This window comes from Eutrigla gurnardus, assembly GCF_963514095.1.
Source record: "Eutrigla gurnardus genome assembly, chromosome: 10".
In the NCBI taxonomy this organism is placed as follows: Eukaryota; Metazoa; Chordata; class Actinopteri; order Perciformes; family Triglidae; genus Eutrigla; species Eutrigla gurnardus.
In genome coordinates, this window is record NC_139924.1 from 13,293,727 (window position 1) to 13,313,608 (window position 19,882).

The 19,882-nt window shown below is 43.8% G+C and overlaps 1 protein-coding gene across 3 annotated transcripts; it reads right to left on the reverse strand.

The window, feature by feature from the left end:
* Positions 1-1,549: 1,549 nt before the first annotated feature.
* On the reverse strand, positions 1,550-18,939 carry rsf1a (remodeling and spacing factor 1a). 3 transcript variants are annotated; one of them, XM_084020084.1, is made up of 18 exons: positions 18,736-18,939; positions 15,276-15,367; positions 14,724-14,816; positions 14,414-14,619; positions 13,399-13,529; positions 13,109-13,216; positions 10,723-12,127; positions 10,400-10,607; positions 10,070-10,288; positions 9,621-9,725; positions 8,592-8,671; positions 8,454-8,502; positions 7,887-7,996; positions 4,924-4,988; positions 4,210-4,387; positions 3,868-4,097; positions 3,262-3,459; positions 1,550-2,998 (listed from the first exon to the last, which is right to left on the reverse strand). In XM_084020084.1, the coding sequence occupies exons 1-18, from the start codon at positions 18,887-18,889 to the stop codon at positions 2,229-2,231; spliced, it is 4,401 nt and encodes a 1,466-aa protein (XP_083876210.1). In that variant the 5' UTR covers positions 18,890-18,939; the 3' UTR covers positions 1,550-2,228. The 3 variants fall into 3 exon arrangements, with proteins under 3 accessions (XP_083876210.1, XP_083876211.1, XP_083876209.1); XM_084020085.1 differs by having other exon boundaries at positions 10,400-10,583; positions 10,723-12,130; XM_084020083.1 differs by having other exon boundaries at positions 10,723-12,130.
* Positions 18,940-19,882: the final 943 nt, after the last annotated feature.

The following is a 19,882-nucleotide window of genomic DNA, read 5'->3' on the forward strand; positions in this document are numbered from 1 at the left end:
AAGAAGAATAAATCTCATGGTGATTTCGTTTGCAGTCACTTTCCGTGCATTTTTTCCTATTTCCTGAACTCGTTCCTGTTGTATTAATTCTACTTAATATACATTTTCTCCGATAAGCCAGAAGCAAAATGTCTTTCCTGCTACAGTTTAGTTTTCTTTTGTTTCAATTTCCAATGATTAATCCCTATCTATATATTTATATATTGTTGGATTATACATGTTACTTGCTGGAGGAGATAGTGGAGACATATAAAAAAAAAATATATATATATATATCAAGTAAAATGTGAGGATTTCTTTTTAAAAAATGAACATGTCAGACGTAGTAAAACGTGATAAATGATGAGAGCACTTGCTCTTACACTTTGCTGTAAGTAGGAATAAGTCGCGTTTGAAGAGTAAATCTTTGACAAATAAAGGCTCAGGAGTTTGAACAACATCCATTTCAGCTGCTGCAGAAAAGAAATGTTTTACTGACAAAGAAATAAAGATCATCAGTGCATTTTGTCTGACTTTCTGCATTTAAAAAGGGGGAATCATTGGAAATTCAAAGATTGGGGGAAGGAACATGGTGTCTGGAGTAAAACTAATATAAAAACTAAAAGGTGAAGTTAAGGAATTCTTCCATTCTGCTCAACATTGTCCTGGTGAACGGGCTCCACATTGGTCTGATTTCATAGAATCAGAAACGAAACAAGCAAAAACCATCGACGAACTCGCAGTTGAAACCTTATCCGTCTACACATCACTCACAGCAGCATCTCTCCTCTCCTTCATATAGAAAATATAACACTATATTTTACAAGAGGACTAAGAGAACAGAACATCTATTATCTTACAAGGAACAGCATACAGGCAAAGTATGTACAGCAAACATGGTTCCACCGAGCCAAGGTTGTGTGCACACGAGGGACAAATGAGTGACCGTCTCAAACCGAACACTTTGGCTGTCGGAAAGAACTTCCCGTCAGTCGGATCCAAATGTGTGTGTCTTTACAGGGATGGTTGTGATGCTTTGAAGTGGGGGTATATAGGTGCTTATCCATAGTCAGTGCATTACCTACAGCAGACAGGTGTACCATGAGAGGGCCGTCACAGGGGAAGCAGCAAAATGTGTTTCAGTGTACATTAGATTTAGAATATGTTCACCGTTTTACCTCAAACAGACCTTTAGGATGGGGGAAGCCTTTCAAAGGCACAAGACTCCTTTGACAAAAACAGTAATTTTACCCCATGAACACAAGGCAGAGTTTCTGGGCGACCACTGCCTCGATCGTTAATTAGTTTGTCTTATTTTGTGACTTTGGCGTTTTAAAGAGTTTTTACTTAATCTCCAATAGGCTCTAACCATGCAGATTGTTTGGGTTTAGTATTTATTTTTCACCACCTTGGAACAATGGAGGTGAATGCTTTAGTTTGTGATGCTCGCTGAAAAAAAAAAGGGGCATTTAAAACCTCAAGAGATTTACTGTTAACTAGATCCCTTCTGGTCTTTTTTCAGTGTAGAGAGAGAGGCACAGGCAGGAGACTTTGAGTATGACATGCAACAAATGTACGGCCAATAAGGCCAGTTCAGTAAAGCAGAAACCTCTGATATATCAAAACCTGAAATAAAACCAAGACTGTCTGCATGGGTAGATACTACTGGGATCAGGTCTGGCGTCTCTAATCATCAGGTCACATGATCCACAGTGTTCGGTTTGACACTGACACTCTCCTTGGCAGTGGGTTATTAAGTGCTATGAGGGCGATGAAGTGCTTAGGATGAGGTACACTACAGACAGACTCCTGTGACCAGTTCAACCCCAAATGGGACGAATCCACCATCACCCTCGGACACTCGGACCCACCAGAGAGACGTCTGTCCCTCAAGAGTTCTGGGGTCCCGATAACCTCCGGCTGTGTGCGATTGCGTCCTCTCTGGGACATGAAGTGCTGCCAGTCCTGGTGTGAGGATGCTCTTTTTTTGGTCTGGCTGGTTGGCGGTTACGTTCTGCCTGAGGTGACAATGAGTGTAAATGCAAGAGTTTCGCGTTATGAAGTATACAGTATGTGATGGTGGAGAGCACTCTGACACAATACAACAGCGAGGAGGAAGAGCAAGACAGGAGAGTAAGATGGGTAAGAGGTGGAAACGAAGAGTGATCCAGTTTCAAAAGGTGGTTTGTGGGTGAAAAGGCCTGACAGTTAAAAAAAAAAAGGGATCATTATTCACACAAACACAGCCATCATGACTGTGGACTGTTCTGGGCAGAGTTTAATGAGTCTGTCTGGCCCTCCTCATCTTCCTCTTCCTCCTCATCTTCCTCCTCTGGATGTAAAGGGCCATTGAGTTTGCCCTGCCTGTCTGACCCTGCATGGTCCCTGGGCCCAGTGGGGCTCCCAGCCAAGCCTCTGGAGGTCTGATGTCTGTTTGATGGAGACAGGCTACGGCCTCTCCCCTTTTCCTGAGTGTCGCTGTCGGCCCTCCGCTCCACCTCTGAACACTTCTTCTCCGTTACCTTCTGTCTCCCCTCCTCCTCCTCCTCCTCATCCTCCTCTTCTTCATCATCATCAGAGTCGATGCGGTTGAGTCTTTTGCGGATTGGGCGATCCTCTTCTGATGACGACTCTGATTCCTCCGAGTCTTCCTCATCGTCCTCGTCCGTCGAAGGCCGCCTTTTTTTCAGCATCTGAGCGAGCCGTTTGCGCCGCTGCTCTGACAGGATCTCTCTCCTCTTCCCCCTGCCCATCTTCTCCAGGTCGTCCTCTTCTCTCTCTGTCCTCTTTAACCTCCTCCGCTTGTCTTTGTCCGTCTTCTCCGTCTCCACTAGTCTCCTTTTCAGCTGCCTGCCTCTCACTCGGTCGTCCTCCTCGTTGCGTCCATATTGCCTGTGCTTTTCTCTTCTCCGGAGGTCTTCCTCTTCTCTTCTCCTCTTGTTCACTTTTCTTCTTTGGTCATCGTCCTCTTCATCTTCATAATCCTCCTCCTCCTCCGAGTCTCTGGAGGAAGGCGACGCTAAGAGAAAAAGAAAGATGAATGATATAAATCTCTGCTGTTTATTAAGACTGCTGAGGCGAACTTAAATGATCTTCCTGCTGAAAGAAGACAAGAAAATGTTCATATGAAAGAAGGAATTTGTTAAACTATGCGAGTCGCCATTACAGTTCCCATGTTCACTGCTCAGCTCGGATTTAATCAAATTCATTCTGCACAGTAATAACACTTGAACGGACACCCAGTGAACCTGGTCAGAGAGTGATTTGAGAGGATTAACTGACCATCACTGTAGTCACTTGAGAAATGCTCCTTGCGTGGTCGGCCACGAGGTCTAACCTTGACCTTCTTGGCAGAGACCCGGGAGTTGTCCGACGACTCGGACGTCTCGCGGTAGTTGACCTGCTGGCGCTGGCCACGCCTCAGACCCCGCCTTTTTTTCTCCGCTTCGCTGTCGGTCATGTCGCTGTACTGATCTGAGTCTGGAGAGGACGGAGATGGTGACAATTTAGAAGATTCAGAGAATTCAGAGAATTGATTAATTGCAGAATTGGTCAGGATCAGTCTGGTTCTGGAAATCCATCAGTAAGTCTCAGAAACTGTGAAAATATCCATTGCTTTCCCCGACTCCCGTGGCGTAAGGTCTTCAGATGCCAAAAACTCAAAGACATTCAATTTACAACAACATATGACAAAGAAACGCAACAAATCCTCTCAATTGAGAAGCTGGAACCAGAAAATCCAAACATCTAAAAGCTGAATTACATTTCGTTTTAATGCCGAAACAGTTTTTGTATCATCTTACATCAGCTGTAACAACAGCATGTGATTATTTATCCCGATCAACTGTAAGCTGACCAGCATGATGGTTCCCCTTGCTGTGCACTCACCAATTTCTTCATCAGTGTCTTCCTCCTCTTCCTCAGAGGAGCGCCTCCGCCGCCGCCTCAGCCGTTTCCTGCCCCTGCGTTGGGCTTTGTTGGGTCGGTGCTTCGGCACCCCTTTCAAGGCCCGTCTGGGGCGCGTCCCACTGTCCACACTGCCCACGTCGCTGCCAGCTTCTTCATCTTCCTCCTCGTCATCGTCAGCTCCTGATGCACGGAAATCTTCATCCTCTGAGCTTTGAGGGCGAAGAGGAAGAAAACAGTCAGTCAGATGGAAGCAAACACTTTTTAAAGAGTGTGTGTGTGTGTGTGTGTGTGTGTGTGTGTGTGTGTGTGTGTGTGTGTTACCTGTTGCTAAGCATGAACTCTTCTTCACTCTCCGCTGCTGTGCTGTCACTCTCCAGGTCGTTCAGTCTCCGCTTCTTCCTGTTTGTGGCAGCGTGAACCTTGCTTCTGATTGGCCGCTGGCTCTCCTTCCCTCCCTCCTCTGACAGGATAGCGGTGATGTCTCTGCCGCGTCCTGCTTCTACATCACAACAATCCCAAGTTAGGACAGTCGGTTGAATGAAACATTAAAAAAAGGGAAAATTCAACCCCTTCTATGTGGATGCGAGTGTTGATGGTAAATATACTCGACTGAAGCAATACATTCCTCAGTGGGGAGAAACTCATCAATATGCTCCATCACAACCTGGGCAGAAACTGGGTACTCTTACTGTGACACTGCCACACACATTATCCTGTATTATGGAGGTTTACTGGAATAACTCATTCAAACTAAGCAATACTTGTTGTCTTTTCCTGCCACATGCCCAGGTCTTCTAAGGAAGGGATCTCTCTGAAATCGTGTTTTTGCTCATGATCAGAATGTGTGTAAATATGTAGTTTTCATCAAACCCAATACAGGGCTGCAAACATATTCTGAATAACTGCTGTGTGAATATGGGAAGAAATTCTAGTATAAATGTCTGTTTCTATAATGCTGCAATTTATCCGCGTTCATCACCTCATCAACAGCTTGAAATCCGTTCCATTTCTTTAACCTTCACATCGTCCACTCACCTTCACAAATATCCCTGATGTCCTCCTCTATAGCCTCATCGATGGCATCGTCAAAGTCATCAAACCTGCAACACAAAAACAAATCAGAAGTGAAATGTTCCGCCTGGGATTTTTTGTTTTTACGACTTTTTGTGAAAATTAAAATCTGCTTGTGAATATGACACAGCAGCATTTAAATACTTTCCCCTCACAGTTAAAAACATTGTTCAACTAAATTTGCTCAAAGGGCTTTCTCAGTTACAGCAACAAAACAGTGGGATGTATAAGAGAATATATTATTTTTATTCAGTTTAAAACTAATGTTAAAAATGGTTGAAAGACACGTGTCATGTTTTCATAACGGCTGTCCTATAGCTGTATTTAATAATGTGGATTTAATGTTTTTATATTGTCATAGTCTGATATATGTCCTACAGGTGTATTTATTAATTTTATATTATAATATTTGCATTTTATACACAGGACAAATATGGAAATCAGCATTGTGCTATATAATATGTTTTATATACTTTAGTTACATTTACATTTACATTTAGGTCATTTAGCAGACGCTTTTGTCCAAAGCGACTTACAATAAGTACATTTGTCAAAAGAAGGAAACAAAGAAACCACGACGTATCATTGCCGATGCAGTAAGAGCTAAAAATAGAACAAGTGTTAGGTCCTCATCTGAGTAAAGTAGTGCTTCAAGAGTAACAGTGCTACGATCCGAGTTTTTTTTTTTTTTTTTTTTTTGCGGGGGGGGGGTCGAGGGAGGGTGTTAGTGGGTCATGCTATGTAGAGTCGAGGTGAAGTCTGAACAGGTGAGTCTTGAGCCTTTTTCGGAAGATGGCAAATGACTCTGCTGTCCTGATATTGGTCGGGAGTTCGTTCCACCACTGAGGCGCCAGAACAGAGAAGAGTCTGGACTTTGCTGAGCGACATTTGTTTGATTTCAGCGATGGTGGTACCAGCCGGCCAGCTGAAGTAGAGGAGCGGAGTGCTCGCTTCGGGGCATGAGGTTTGACCAGTGTTTGAAGGTAGGCAGGTGCCGTTCCATTGATGGCCCTGAAGGCCAGTGTCATCGTCTTGAATTGGATGCGTGCTGCAACAGGGAGCCAGTGGAGGTCACGGAGGAGGGGGGTCACGTGGGAGAATTTGGGTAGGTTGAAGATAAGGCGTGCTGCAGCGTTCTGGATACGCTGCAATGGTTTAATCGCATAGGCCGGGAGTCCGGCCAGGAGAGAGTTGCAGTAGTCAAGGCGGGAGATGACCAGTGCTTGGACCAAGAGCTGCGTTGCATCCTTTGTGAGGAAGGTCCGAATCCTGCGGATATTGTAGAGGGCAAATCTGCAGGATCGGGCCACAGCAGTGATGTTGGGGGTGCAGGATAGTTGGTCATCGAGGATTACACCCAGGTTCCTCGCAGTTGAGGAAGGAAATACTGTGATGCCCTCAACAGTGACCGACAGGTCCATGTGAGGGCAGTCTTTCCCTGGGATGAAGAGGAGTTCGGTTTTATTCAGGTTAAGCTTGAGGTGATGTGCAGTTGTCCAGACAGAGATGTCAGCCAGACAGTCCGAGATGCGAGTTGCAATGTGAGCGTCAGAGGACGGGGGAAAAGAGAGGAACAGCTGGGTGTCATCAGCGTAGCAATGGTAGGAGAATCCATGCGATGTGATAACAGAACCTAGTGATCTGGTGTATAGTGAGAACAGAAGCGGTCCTAATACTGAGCCTTGAGGGACACCCGTGTCCAGAGAGCAGGGTTTGGACATAGAGCCATTCCATGTGACCTGAAAGGTGCGGTTTGTCAGGTATGATGTAAACCAGGTGAGAGCAGAGTCGGTTATGCCAAGTTCAGCCAGAGTGGAGAGGAGAATTTGGTGGTTGACTGTGTCGAATGCAGCAGATAGGTCAAGGAGAATGAGAACGGAGGAGTTGGATGATGTTTTGGCGTCTCGCAGGGACTCGGTCACAGTGAGGAGGGCCGTCTCAGTGGAGTGGGCAGTCCTGAATCCTGATTGGTTAGGGTCTAGGAGGTTCTTCCGCAAGAGATAGGATGACAGTTGGTTGTAGGCAGCACGTTCCAAGGTTTTAGAGAGGAATGAAAGAAGAGATACAGGTCTGTAGCTTTGGATGTCAGTAGCGTCAAGGGTGGGTTTTTTCAGGAGAGGCTTCACGATAGCGGTCTTAAAATCCGCTGGAATGACACCTGAGGTGAGGGAGGAGTTGATCAGGGTGGTGAGGAATGGCAAGATGTCGTGTGAGATGTCCTGGAGAAGAGAGGAGGGAATCGGGTCAAGGGAGCAGGTGGTGGCACGGTTAGATGTAACAAGTGCGTGAACGTCTTCAGAGGTGAGGGGGCTAAAGCTGGTAAGACCATCCGAGTTGAGAGTTGGGGGAGATGTCTTCTGGGAGGGAATAGGCGTGAATGATGAGCTGATGTCATTTACTTTCTTGGTAAAGTAAGTTGCAAAGTCATCGGCAGTAAGGAAGGAAGGGGGCGGAGGGGTAGGAGGGGTGAGGAGGGAAGAGAACATGGAGAAGAGTTTCCTGGGGTTGGAGGCAGAAGAGTTGATCTTTGCCAGGTAGAAGGCAGATTTAGCTGCCGAAACAGTTGAGGTGAAGTCAGAGAGGAGGAGGTGGTAGTGAGCAAGGTCCTCGTGCTGTCCCGATTTCTTCCATTTTCTCTCTGACGCTCGCAACAATGATCTGTTGGTTCGCAGAGGTTCAGACAGCCAGGGAGGGGGGGGAGACGATCGCGCCGGTCGTGCGATTGGGGGACAGAGAGTGTCCAAAGAAGAGGCGAGTGAGGACATCAGGATAGAGGAGGCTTCCTCAGTAGGCATTAAGGAGAACTGTTCCGAGGATGGGAGCGAGGAGATAACAGTTGAGGAGAGAGCGGAGGGAGTGAGGGATTGAGGGACACCTCAAAGATACACACAGTATGATTATATTAACCCCTGTCTGGCCACACCCACCTGTAGCTGATGTTCTTCCTGGTTCTGGTTGATCTTCTCCCCAAATTTTTGCTCTTTTTGGGATCTTTCTTCTTCGCCGTCGTCTTCTCCTCTCCCTCCTCATCTTTCTCCTAAAATAGTCGGGACAATGTAATATTGTGATTCACAAGATTCATTCAAAAGGGCAGTTTTTCAAAGTTAAAAAGATGGAAATTGCTGATCGTTGGCTATTCCAACATCAGTGTTTTTTATATATATATATATATATATATATATATATTATATATATATATATATATATATATATATATATATATATATATATATATATATATATATATATATATATATAATATATATATATATATATATATATATATATATATATATATATATATATATATATATATATATATATATATATATATATATATATATATATATATATATATATATATTATATATATATATATATATATATATATATATATATATATATATATTATATATATATATATATATATATATATATATATTATATATATATATATATATATATATATATATATATTAAGCTCTTGTACTCACAGGGATGATGTTCTCAACACTGATTCCCACGTACACCAGTCGCTCCCTCCTGAGTAAACGCGGAGAGAGAAGGTTTAAAAAACCCACGTCATATTTGACATTTTGATTACAAAGTTGATCATGTTGATGTGTGCGTACCTCCTCTCGGCTCTCTCTCTTTTCTTCAGAGCACTGTCCAGGTTCAGCAGCTGCTCCTCTAGTTTCTCACACAGCAGCTTCTGAAAAGAGCAAAACAAAAACTCTTCATTCTTGTTCATCAGCAAACCTCAGCAGTCTGCTAGAACCGCTGAAATGTGTCCAAAGCACCGAGTATTGATTACTCTCAAGGACTGAAAGCTGGCACTGAATGTCTTATTATTAATCCTATTTGCTTATTCTTTGATCAAATCGTTTCTGATTTAATATCAAATTCTTGAGCAAGTTCTTGTTCAGAGGCTTGCCTTTGGGCAACATGAAACATCTGAGAACGTCTGTATCTTTTATTTAATTAAAATAGTCTTATTAATAGAGAAATAGGCCAATTCTTGGACTTTGGTTGCTATGTAAAAGATAAGAATTAGCAAAACGGAGAACCCCACAATAAATTCGTTTTAAGAATTGTTACGTTAGTGATATTTAAATATTGCTGTTCCAGTGAGAACCAGACAACGCTGCCTGTGAGTCTGCTGCATGTGTGCACAGGCATCCGTTTCAGTGGCAATGGGGAAGCCAATTAAGTCTTTGTGAAGTCAAATTTGAGCTGATTATTCTGCAAAACATGTACCAAACATGTAACAAACATACGACAGCTTAATAATGAAAATATGTGTCATGTATCTGCATTGTAACCAAATTACGCAAAATATAAGTTGACTAAAAAAATGGCACCCATAATTTCATTATGGGCAACCAAACCAAAAGCTGACGCCTGGTTGCCAGCACGGCACCACCTTTAGAAGTCAGCGTTGGGCTATTGTGTTGCTAGCATGGAAAACGATACCAAGCCTGACTTTCAATATTAAAGCAAAACTTACAATAACTGTAATAATTGTATTCAAACTATCCACTAATTCAAGACATTACTGTACAGAATAATTGAAAGGTTTTCAGTTTGATAAGAGATTATTTTTTTAGGTGCCTAAGTATCCGTCCGTCTCTGTGTCAAACACACACACACACATAGCTTACATGTTGGCAGAGAGGACAGAACCACTCTCCATCTGGAATCAACATGAGCGGCGGCCGCAGACAGGCGGTGTGGTATCCACTATCACAAGAGTCACAAAGCAGGATCTGAGGACACAGACACACATATACAGTCATAACACTCTCACAGTGGCAACACCCCAAGCCTTTAAATGGCCTCAACATTTTCTCTGTGCGTGCATCTTCATCAATCACCACAGATGAATAGATGATAGCTTCAGTAACAGACTGGAAACAGACCGCATCGCTGCCTGCTGTGGCATCAGGTCTTCCTTTAATTCAAACCACAGTGCCACAAACGAGTCATAAAAAAAAACCCCAGACCAAAATGACCCAAATGTTCGTAGACAGGGGGTATCCAAAAATGTTTGTTTGTGTATAATAAAGTAGTGAAAACAGCCCTAGCACAACCACACACTCTCCTCTCTCACCAGTTCAGGGTGGTTGGGCAGGCCACAGTGACTGCAGGCATCCTCACTGGGAATCTCCTCGGATTTTTGCGATTCGTCTGAGTCGCTTCCAGCGTCGCTCTCCCCCTCTCCGTGTTTCCTCCCTCTGTCCATTTCCTCCTCCTCCACCTCCCCCTCATTCAGTTTGCGTCTTTTAGCACGGATGTTGGACCATCGGGGGCGCCGATGCCTTCGTTTACCCTGAAAATGAGACGTACGTAGTAGACAGTAAGCAGACCGACACAAATTGAAAACACATTTAACCAGTTTGTATGTTCACGCTCACTGGACACTCATTTAGAAATGGATTACCCTCTGTTTTCTAATTTGCCCAACAGGTTCTGTTTTTCCATCTTTCTTTGCAGTTGAGTTCCGCTCCTCTTCATCTTCTTCCTCTTCTCCTTCCTCATCCTCTTCTTCTTCCCTTGCATTGGTAGACGTTGCATGTTTTTTTTGCGGTTTCTTTCTCTGGGTCTCAGCCACCTTCGAACTCGGCCTGCAGGTTGGCAAAGCAGATGATCTTCAAGAAAAAAGGTATAGATGGGACTGAATTTATTGTCGGAATACAATGGACAACTAAATACATAAGTTTATTTTCTAATCCACAGTTTTCATGAATTTGAATATACACGTACCTGCAAATCCTTGCAGATCTCCTCAGTGGCGTCCCTTCCTCTTGCACCTCCTGCTCCCTGGCTTTCTCCTCCTCCTTACCCCCTTTCCCCCTTAACTTGTTTCTCCGGTGGGGAGGAATCTTGATCTTCAACCTGATTCCTTCTTTCTGGAGCTCAGAGGAGGCTTCCTCCAGGGGACCCTGCCTCTCCCTTGAACCAAGCCCAGTGTCCTTCACTTTGACCTGGGCAGCCAGCACACCATTGACCCCATCTCCTTGGGGGTCCATTTTATCCTGCTGATCTACTTGTGGAAGTGGAGTGGTACGCCCGGGTTCTGCCTCCAACATTCCAACAACTTTACCTCCTTCTTCTGCCATAGGGCTTCCAGACACCTCTCCTTTCCCCTCCTCCCTCTCCTCCAGGTTGCCATCCTTCTGTTTGCCACTTTTGGTTCCCATGTCTAACTGCTCCTCTGTGGTGATTTTACCCAAGTCTTCTGAAGTCTGTCTTTTGGTGTCCTCTGTGGACTGAGATGGGGAGGAAAGGCTAACAGAATCCATTTTTCTCTTCACAGCTTCAGGGAGTGGGTCAGATATTAAAGTTGGCGGTAGTTCTCTGGCTGTTTGGGCCTCCACTAACACGGGCGGAGGAGGAAGAGGGGTGGCTGCTGCTGTGTTCTCCCCTTCAAAAGGTCCCTTCTTTACCAGCACTGACTGCCGGCTCACCTCCCTCTCTTCCTCCCCAGATCTGGAGCCCCGGTGGTCTAAATTGGGCCCATTTTGTTCGTGCTGCTCAGCACTTGGGGCTCGGTGACGCTCGGACGGGCTGCGGATGACCCCTACATGACCTACAATGCCAACTTGACCTATGACCCCTATGACTCCATTTTGTCCCTCTTTGTGTGGCAAAGGGAGACACGCTCTCCCGTTGCTCAGTTCTTGCCTCGATGAAGTGACAACCGGTTGCTGCTGTGGTTGAGAGGCAGCTGGACCACCAGGGGGCACTAATGAGCTCGGCAACTTCCCCTCTTTTCCATGACTGTCCTTGGTCTGGATGACGGAAGGGTTACAAACAATAATACTGCTGCTGTTACTGTTGCTCAGGTGGTTGCTATGATAGCTCTCTGCAATCTTAAGCTCCCTCTTCTTCAGTGGTATCTTGGCCTGCTGGTTGCTCCTGACGACCGCCCGCTCTGCTTGTTCTTCCTTATTCATTTCCGGTTTTGTCACAGTCGCACCTGGTGTCATGACGACTGACACGGCATTTTTCGGAGTGTCAGCGTCCCTGGGTTCTGATTTGATGATGGTGGTGATCGTGCTCACGCGGTTGTCAAAGACAGGCGGCGATTTCTGGTCCATCTTCTCTTCTTTCACCTCAGCCTCAGTGTTTTCCTGCTTGGTAGGCTGCGTCTCCTCCAGCTTCACCACTGCTAAACAAAGACAACACAGTTACACTCATAGAAAACAAGAGAGGGACAGACTGCAAGAAGCAGATCAGATACAGAAGGATAATTAAAATGCTGGCGGTAGTAGCTGGTTGTAGTGGATACTGATGCAGTTTCCCCATCCTTATTTTTCAGTGATAGACACAAAATTGAAGACGGTCCTGGTGCTGCAGGGGTTTGGGACACCAACCATAAGTAGAGAAGAACAACATCCGTAGTCTAGGAATCTATGCTGCATGACATTCCCACTCTCCCCTCCTCCAATCATCTCTCTACTGTACACTTTCCAATAAAGCAATAAAATAAAAATGCCCGAAAAAAATTCTGTTAACGATTCCTTTCATTTGGTTGCCTGTAAATGGCATCATCCCCTTTGCCTCAGCGTTTTGGTTGTCTGCATGTCATAAATAAGCTGTTTAAGCCACACTTTGACAATATACCACTTAGATCTTGATAGTTTTAAACTATATATTTGAACCAGTTGAAGAATTTAGTCATCAGATGTTTGGATCTTAAGATATCAGAGAAAACATGAACAGCAGCTCGGCTCGCAGCCCCTCTGGGTCATCCTGTGTCCAGCAAACAGTGTCTGAGAAACACTGATTTAACGTGAAAATGCTTCATTTTGTTTTATTTTTAACAGTTTTGATCACTGGGTCCATTTGTTTTGGAGAAGAGAAGACCTCTGCGGATCAGAAAAAGAAGAAGACTGAAAGAATCCTCACTGAGAGAAGCTGACTACAATGACGACAACGGTGGTAAATAAAAACAAACCCCATGATCCCGTGCTATTTCCCGATATCACCAAACTCTGTATTTTTTTAAATGTTATGATTGAGAGACCCTATAGTGGCAGAAAATTACATATTGTGCATTCAACAGATTTACTTAATTCAAGGGTGCCTTTCTCCTGAAACCAAACTGTAAAAGTGTGATAACCAGCAGTTTCTTTAATCCAGGTACCTTGTGTTGGGTGTTGTTCTTCCTTTTCAAGGTCAACCGTCTCACCATCAACGAGTTCCTCTGTGGAGGGTATGGGCTTGGTGCTACCAATGGCCTCATCTCCTAAGTCTTCAAAAAACACACACAAAACAAGTGTTGGTGTGAATTTTGTTCACCCCTATAACTAAATTCAGTCCTTCACAAAAATCTGCACAATGTAGATTAAGAAAGCAAACGACCACTCGAGGTATTTCTTTCATATTGTTTGGACTTGAAGGAGATCAGTTGGGCTACTCATTGGCCGAGCATACCTGCATCTTTCTCTGTAGGGCTGGCGCTCCTGGATCCATCCTGGTTCTGGTTCTGGTCCAAGTCTGGATTCGGTTTTGGTTCAACCTGGGCCTTCAGCAGCTCCAGAGCCTCAGCCAGGTCAGTACGATTCCTAGGAAGACGGTTTGGATAAGTGGCTTAAACAAGGTACAAAACAACAGGGGAAGAGAATCTGAATAGACTCAGTGCTGAACTGACAACTTTAAGATTAAAGGGATATTTCAGATCTTTGTGAAGTGGGGTTGTATGCGGTACTTATCCATAGTCAGTGTTTTACCTACAGTAGTATTACCTACACCTACAGTAGTATTACCTACACCTAGAGTAGTATTACCTACACCTACAGTAGTATTACCTACACCTACAGTAGTATTACCTACACCTACTGTAGTATTACCTACACCTACAGTGTATTAATGACAGTAGATGCAGTAGATTCACTTGTCCCTCAGACAGCCCAACTGGGATCTGAAGCTGTTATCTCCAGCTATGCTCTCTTAAAAGACTCCATTGACAAAAACAATAATTTAACCTTGCCTAATATTGGCTTTGCTGGTCTGAGAGTTTCTGTGACGTAAAAACACACGTCTTTTTGTCTTTTTTAAACAAATGAAGAGAGCCTCGATAAAAGCTCAAATTTCATGTCAAAGCTGTGAAAATATTCTAAATATAGATTACACTTAAAGTGATATTGATTTTCTAAAATATGTTTTGCTACCGGCCCAGCCATACGTTGCTTTACCCGCGTGCTGGTACTCCTGTCTGTCTCTCCAAACTGGAGATGTGTCATCCACCAACTACTGTGGGTAATACTGACTATAGATAAGCACGGCATACACCCCACACTCAAAAAAAACCCCACTATCCCTTTAAGACAAGGTTGACATGCTTATTTGCATGGCTACAATCACATCCATTGTTATTGCTTTCTCTGAGACACTGGCGCCATCTGTCGACACACAACGAGAGGAATAACTTCCACCACAACAGTAATACCTGACGATGCACTTCCAGGTGGATCCGTCCAGATCGTCCTGCTCCTCAGTGTACAGCCGGATATTCTGTTCCTGGTCCAACTGAAGCCAGTACATCAGGCCCTGCTGGTCCCGACCGATAGGCTGCATACGCATCTTCTCTGGGTCCTCCTCATTAATCGCTGTCTTGAACTTCACGTTGTCATCGAACTGACACTCGCAGAGATACTGTAAGGTAAACAAGATGAAAATGGAGGGAGTTGAAGCCGGAAAAGATATCACAAAAGTCTTTTAGATACACTTATTACAAGGAGTAAAAAGGCATGCCATACTTTGAGGATGCATGACTTGCACTCCATGGACATCTCCTGGTAGCCCTTCTGTTCCAGCTCCCATGCCCAGGTACTGTTCAACTCCTGGCAAACCTACAGGAAACAATGATTGGATATAGTTACTGTATACAAGTTCTCTGACTCAAGGCTGACATGTCTGATTTAATATTCTTTCATACATCTCCTCCATCTGTTGACCACGGCAGTGGTAAGGCTCAACCCTTAGTGTGGGAATTTCCCACTAATTAAAGCTCCATAAGGTGAGTTTTCTGTGCAATGACACCTTTATTCTCATCCTATAGTGAATATAGTGAATGGCAGACAGGGGGCATGCAACTGCGACCAATCCCCACTATCAAACACTTCTCCCTTCCTTCACAATTCATTTTACTTAAGGGGGGAGAAACCTTTAGCACAAACCTGCGAGGTATCTCTTAACTCCTTCCAGACACAGCTGGACATCTTCACTAAGGCATGTTTAATCATGTCAAGTGCAGATTAAGTGGAATCGGAAGCCAAACGTATGACAAACACGCACACATGAGCCCTCACCTTAGCCAGGTATTTTTCCCAGCGGTCAGTAGTCACAGACCTCCCCAGTTTTCTGAGCAGCTTCACATGGAGCTCCACAAGGGGTTGAGGAACTGAAAAAAACAGGAAGATGATTGGAAAACATAGCATTGATAATTTAATTTAAAGTGTTTTAGGATTGTTCTTTGGGTGATTTAAAAAAAAAATGACAATAGAGAAAAAGGTAGAATCTCAACAATGTGATTACATCTTAAACTGGGTTCAAGATTCAACATAATACTGAATGTATAAACAATAACAGAAGTGTTGCTTAAGGGCCGTTTTACAATGAAAAACAGGTGTGTAAAAACAGAAAAACAACTTGACACTTTCCAGCATAAAGACCAGCAACTGTTGGAAAACCGCCAATCACTGGTGAATCAAAAGGAAAACAACATTCATGATTCCAGCTGCGAATGTAAAATGTGTTCATTCAGACTCAAACAGCTTATGTAGTACTGTAATCTCCGGGGGCTTATCAGCCACTTTATCAGTACATCTTCAATTCCTTGAGATAAGCAATAAAAGAGATACTTGTGTTTTATGAACACTGCTCAGTGTACACATGCACATGTGTACATGTCATTTTTAAAGAAAAATATTATATTTTATATGTTATATACGGAACATATTTTATGTTGCTCACCTAGTGCAGGGTTAACATATGTTTACTACATCGGTAGTTCTCAAAACTGAGTGCCAGCAACTTCCTGGGTGTCCGGGATCTAAGCAAGTGTTTAATTTTAAGGAAAATATTTTACTACTTTTTTCCAAGTCTCACGTTGGAAAACCTCAGATCCAATGTTCCCTCCTATCTCTCGTGTACAGTGAAGATAGTTGTGTAAATGTAAACAGAGCCATGGCACAAACTAAATTAGCTTGTGTGCCGACGATACAGTTTGTGACAGAGTGGCACAAAAATGCCACAGTCACGAAATAAAATAGCAAATTATCTTCAAGGGGTTCATTAAAGTCTGTAATATCAAATGCCAGCTTTATGTTATTGCTTATTATACTAGTCGCCAGTTATCAATAATGAGTGTGTTTTTGTGCCGTAAGAGTTAAAATATTTTCTTATCTAATGACAACTTCTATATCTGATGTAAATGTTTTGTAAAACTCTGGTTGGCCAAACCATTGTTCAGCAACTCTGTTATGAATTACAAATCACTTTTGAAAAATTCTTCATTAATAAGATGAGATGCCTCAAGAAAATCCTACTCTGAGGGTATTTCTATCAGGTTGGCATGTCCTTCACCTCTGCTAAAAATTCTGCAAGCAGAATGAGATTGTAACTTGGTTAAATTTCATTGCGATTAATTCTAGACTGCATCAAAACACACCTCTTGCCACCCTCCCACTTTTTAGATCCCAGCTTGTTCTCTTTTAATTTTTCCTTTATAATGTATTGTCTCTATTCTGTATTATGTCCTATTTTTATTAAATTTCCACATCATGAGATTGGGAGCATTTTTATTGGCTCTCAATATGGCATACAGCACAAACTAAGACAAACGTGTGGAGAGAGCTAATAACGTTTACCTGAGGGGGAGCCCGAGGGTGGGTGCTATACTTCCACTAGGACGCTGTTGGTCAGGAAGGAGTTATCAGCTGTGACCGCCATATGAGAGCAGTGCAAAACAGCAGTACTGAGTTAGCCAGTGGGTATGCTCACATACACAAACATGCACTAAAAGCATGTGCAGCCGGCCGGCTATGTCAACAAAGTTTGGAGAAACTCTGATAACAACACATTCTGAGGGGAAAGCAACTTCATCCTGTCTCCACTATATATTTACACAGCAAAAAGTTGTTTGAGGCTATACTGATGCTCTGAATGGCATATATTGTCTTTTCTGTCTTTAATAAAATAAAAAATCATTAGCATGTGTAACTATGCTAATAACTAAACAATACAAGATTGGAAATAACTTTACTCAAATAAACATTAGAAAATGCTCTTCTATGTGGTCTGATGTGAAACCATTATGGAGGCAATGAATTTACAAGAAATTCCAGTTTATACATATTAGCTGTTATGTCTAACTTCCTTCTGCAGAGCTTTGTTGTGTTTGGAAACATTGATGACATAGTTTGTGTCAGAGTCTAACAGTGGCAGAAAGTGACAGTTCTGGAGTGGTACTACTGCTGTTTCTTATTTATAATGTATTTGTCGATTAACCACATCATTGATTTCGCCACCGCTTGTGATAAAAGGTGGAGAAACCCGACATGAAATTAGTGCTAAGTTTCCAATAGCCACATAGTAGGCTATCAGATTGAAGATGCTCTGTTCTGCATTGCTATTCTGACATCATAAGTCAATACGACACATGTGGATTTCCGAAAATAACTTGTTTCCGCTGTTGTTTTTCTGCCACCACAATGCGCGCGCAACTGCAGAGACGTAAACGTGACGTCCTCTCCAAATTGGTCAATATAACGTTTACTAGAGGCTAATAGAAGCAACAGAAGTAGGGTAGCCTTAATTGGCTAGTTAGCAAGCCAGGCCTGTTTACACGGTTTGTAAAGCTACAGATACGAATGTGAAACATCGCTTTCTAATCAACAACGAGGCGACGAATCAGCTGTAGCCTCCGTGATGTACTTTCACTAAAGGTTGACCAGATCATTGGTGCTAACTCGTTAGCTAGCATCCAGAGCCACCTACTGCGCCTGTGCATATTTGACAGCCACTCTTCCAATGCCCCCCCAAAATAACATCCCGTTTCTAGCTAACATCCGTCGCTCGGTTCTGACAGCAGTCTGAAAATGCAGATCGAGGGGGAGAAAACATCACTTCTGTCCTTCCAGTCCGACTGCCTGTGAGGCAAGGCCGGTAAAAAATTACACCTGACGACCCTCCAGAGCTAGCTGGTTGGCTGTGTGTGTGTGTGGTCACTAGGCAGTGCTGCATCATGGCTCCCACCAAGTTTAGCGTTAACAGAGCAATACCAGCCGTGACAACATTATCGACGATCTGTCACTTGACTCCAACCAAAACGTCTCTGAGCAACTAGCCACATTTTTTTTTACTCCCGCCCGCATCCGCGTCCCCCAACTTTAGCATAACACAGCCTCGAGTGTGTGGGGTTTGGAGTGGGCTCGCGTTGTGTTGGGAGACCAGGTTTTGTCTCTCTCCGAATATTTCCTCAGAAACTTAGGACCAAAAAAATGTTTCTCTTTCAAAAAAAGATGAGTCCGACCCGGGCCAAAACGTGTCACAGCCGGTAAGAAAGCGTATGAGCTCGCTGACTGGAGTCCCGATCTAGCGCTGCTCCGCCGGGCCACACACTCCACATTTCTCGTCATTCTCATCACCATCACGATAGCGATGGTGATGGTGGTGGACCCTTCTCCTTCGGTTTCAAGTGTCGCAGCTTTCTACCACTTCTTCGCCCCACCACCACCGCCGCCGACGCCGCTATCAGCGATCTCTCACCTGTCGTCGTGTCCCGCAAATACCTCTCCATTTGCGGGAAAGTCATCTCGGGCAGATCCAGCACGGCTCCGAATCGCTCCATGAACGAGCAGACCTCCGCGAAGCTCGGGCAGAGCGCCGGGCCGGGGTTTCTCACCACCACCGGAGCAGCCATCTTTCCAGGCGGAGAGAAACAGGAGGGGAGGGCTCGCTGCTAGGATGCGACTCTGCGAATGAAATGAATGGAGGGAATGAAGCATCTACCGGTGTCAAGCTGGACAGCACGGGACCGCGCGGAGTCCGGTGGGATTTTCAAAATAAAACTACTTGAGATGTGCGTTTGTATGCGTTAAGAAAATAGAGCAAATAATGTAGACGGGCCTTTATAGCCCCGCGGACTATATCAAAACCCATTTCATTGTGCTTCAATAGTCAAGGGTGAATTATTGTCTTCTATGTTCCCCTTAGATACATGTGGCGCCTTTATTTTCGGCATACAACCCACGCTTTTCCGGTAAAATTGTACATTTTTAAGAATTGACGCAGCACGCGAGAAGTTGGGAGGACCAGCAGGGGAGGGCAGAGCGAGAAATGCCCAGAATTCAACGCGATAGGGCAAAAACATTTCAAAATGGTTTTGGTTTTTATACCTCCGACGTTTCCAGAATTAACTAAATAGCCCAGTATGTAATCACCCTTCATCAATCCTCCGCAAACATTAGAGAGGTAGTGGGTCCGAACTAACGCTGCAGTCTTTGTTCTCGTGATTTGTTTTATATATTAAAAAAAAAAAACACATAAAAGATCAATCCGTCTTGTGTATAATACCCCAGTACCACTGCATGCTGCGTAGATAGTCACGATGCCCGGGAGGGTGCTGCCTTTACGGACCGTCGGAAATATTTCAGACGAAGAAATTCTCTTTTTTTTTTTCTTAAACATGTTTACATGCCAGCTGCGAGATTAACAAATTCAAACTAGGGTTAAGAGTAATCAACATCTTCACATCATGATTTTGACACAGATAATGTGATAAAAACCTTTGTGTAGATTTTCATACCTGCTAATATTACAAATACACAAACCCCAAGCCCAAAGGATGGTTTGTAATCCCAACTTTCCATGCATTTTTTAAAAATATATTCCGGCAATTTCAGTACAATATACT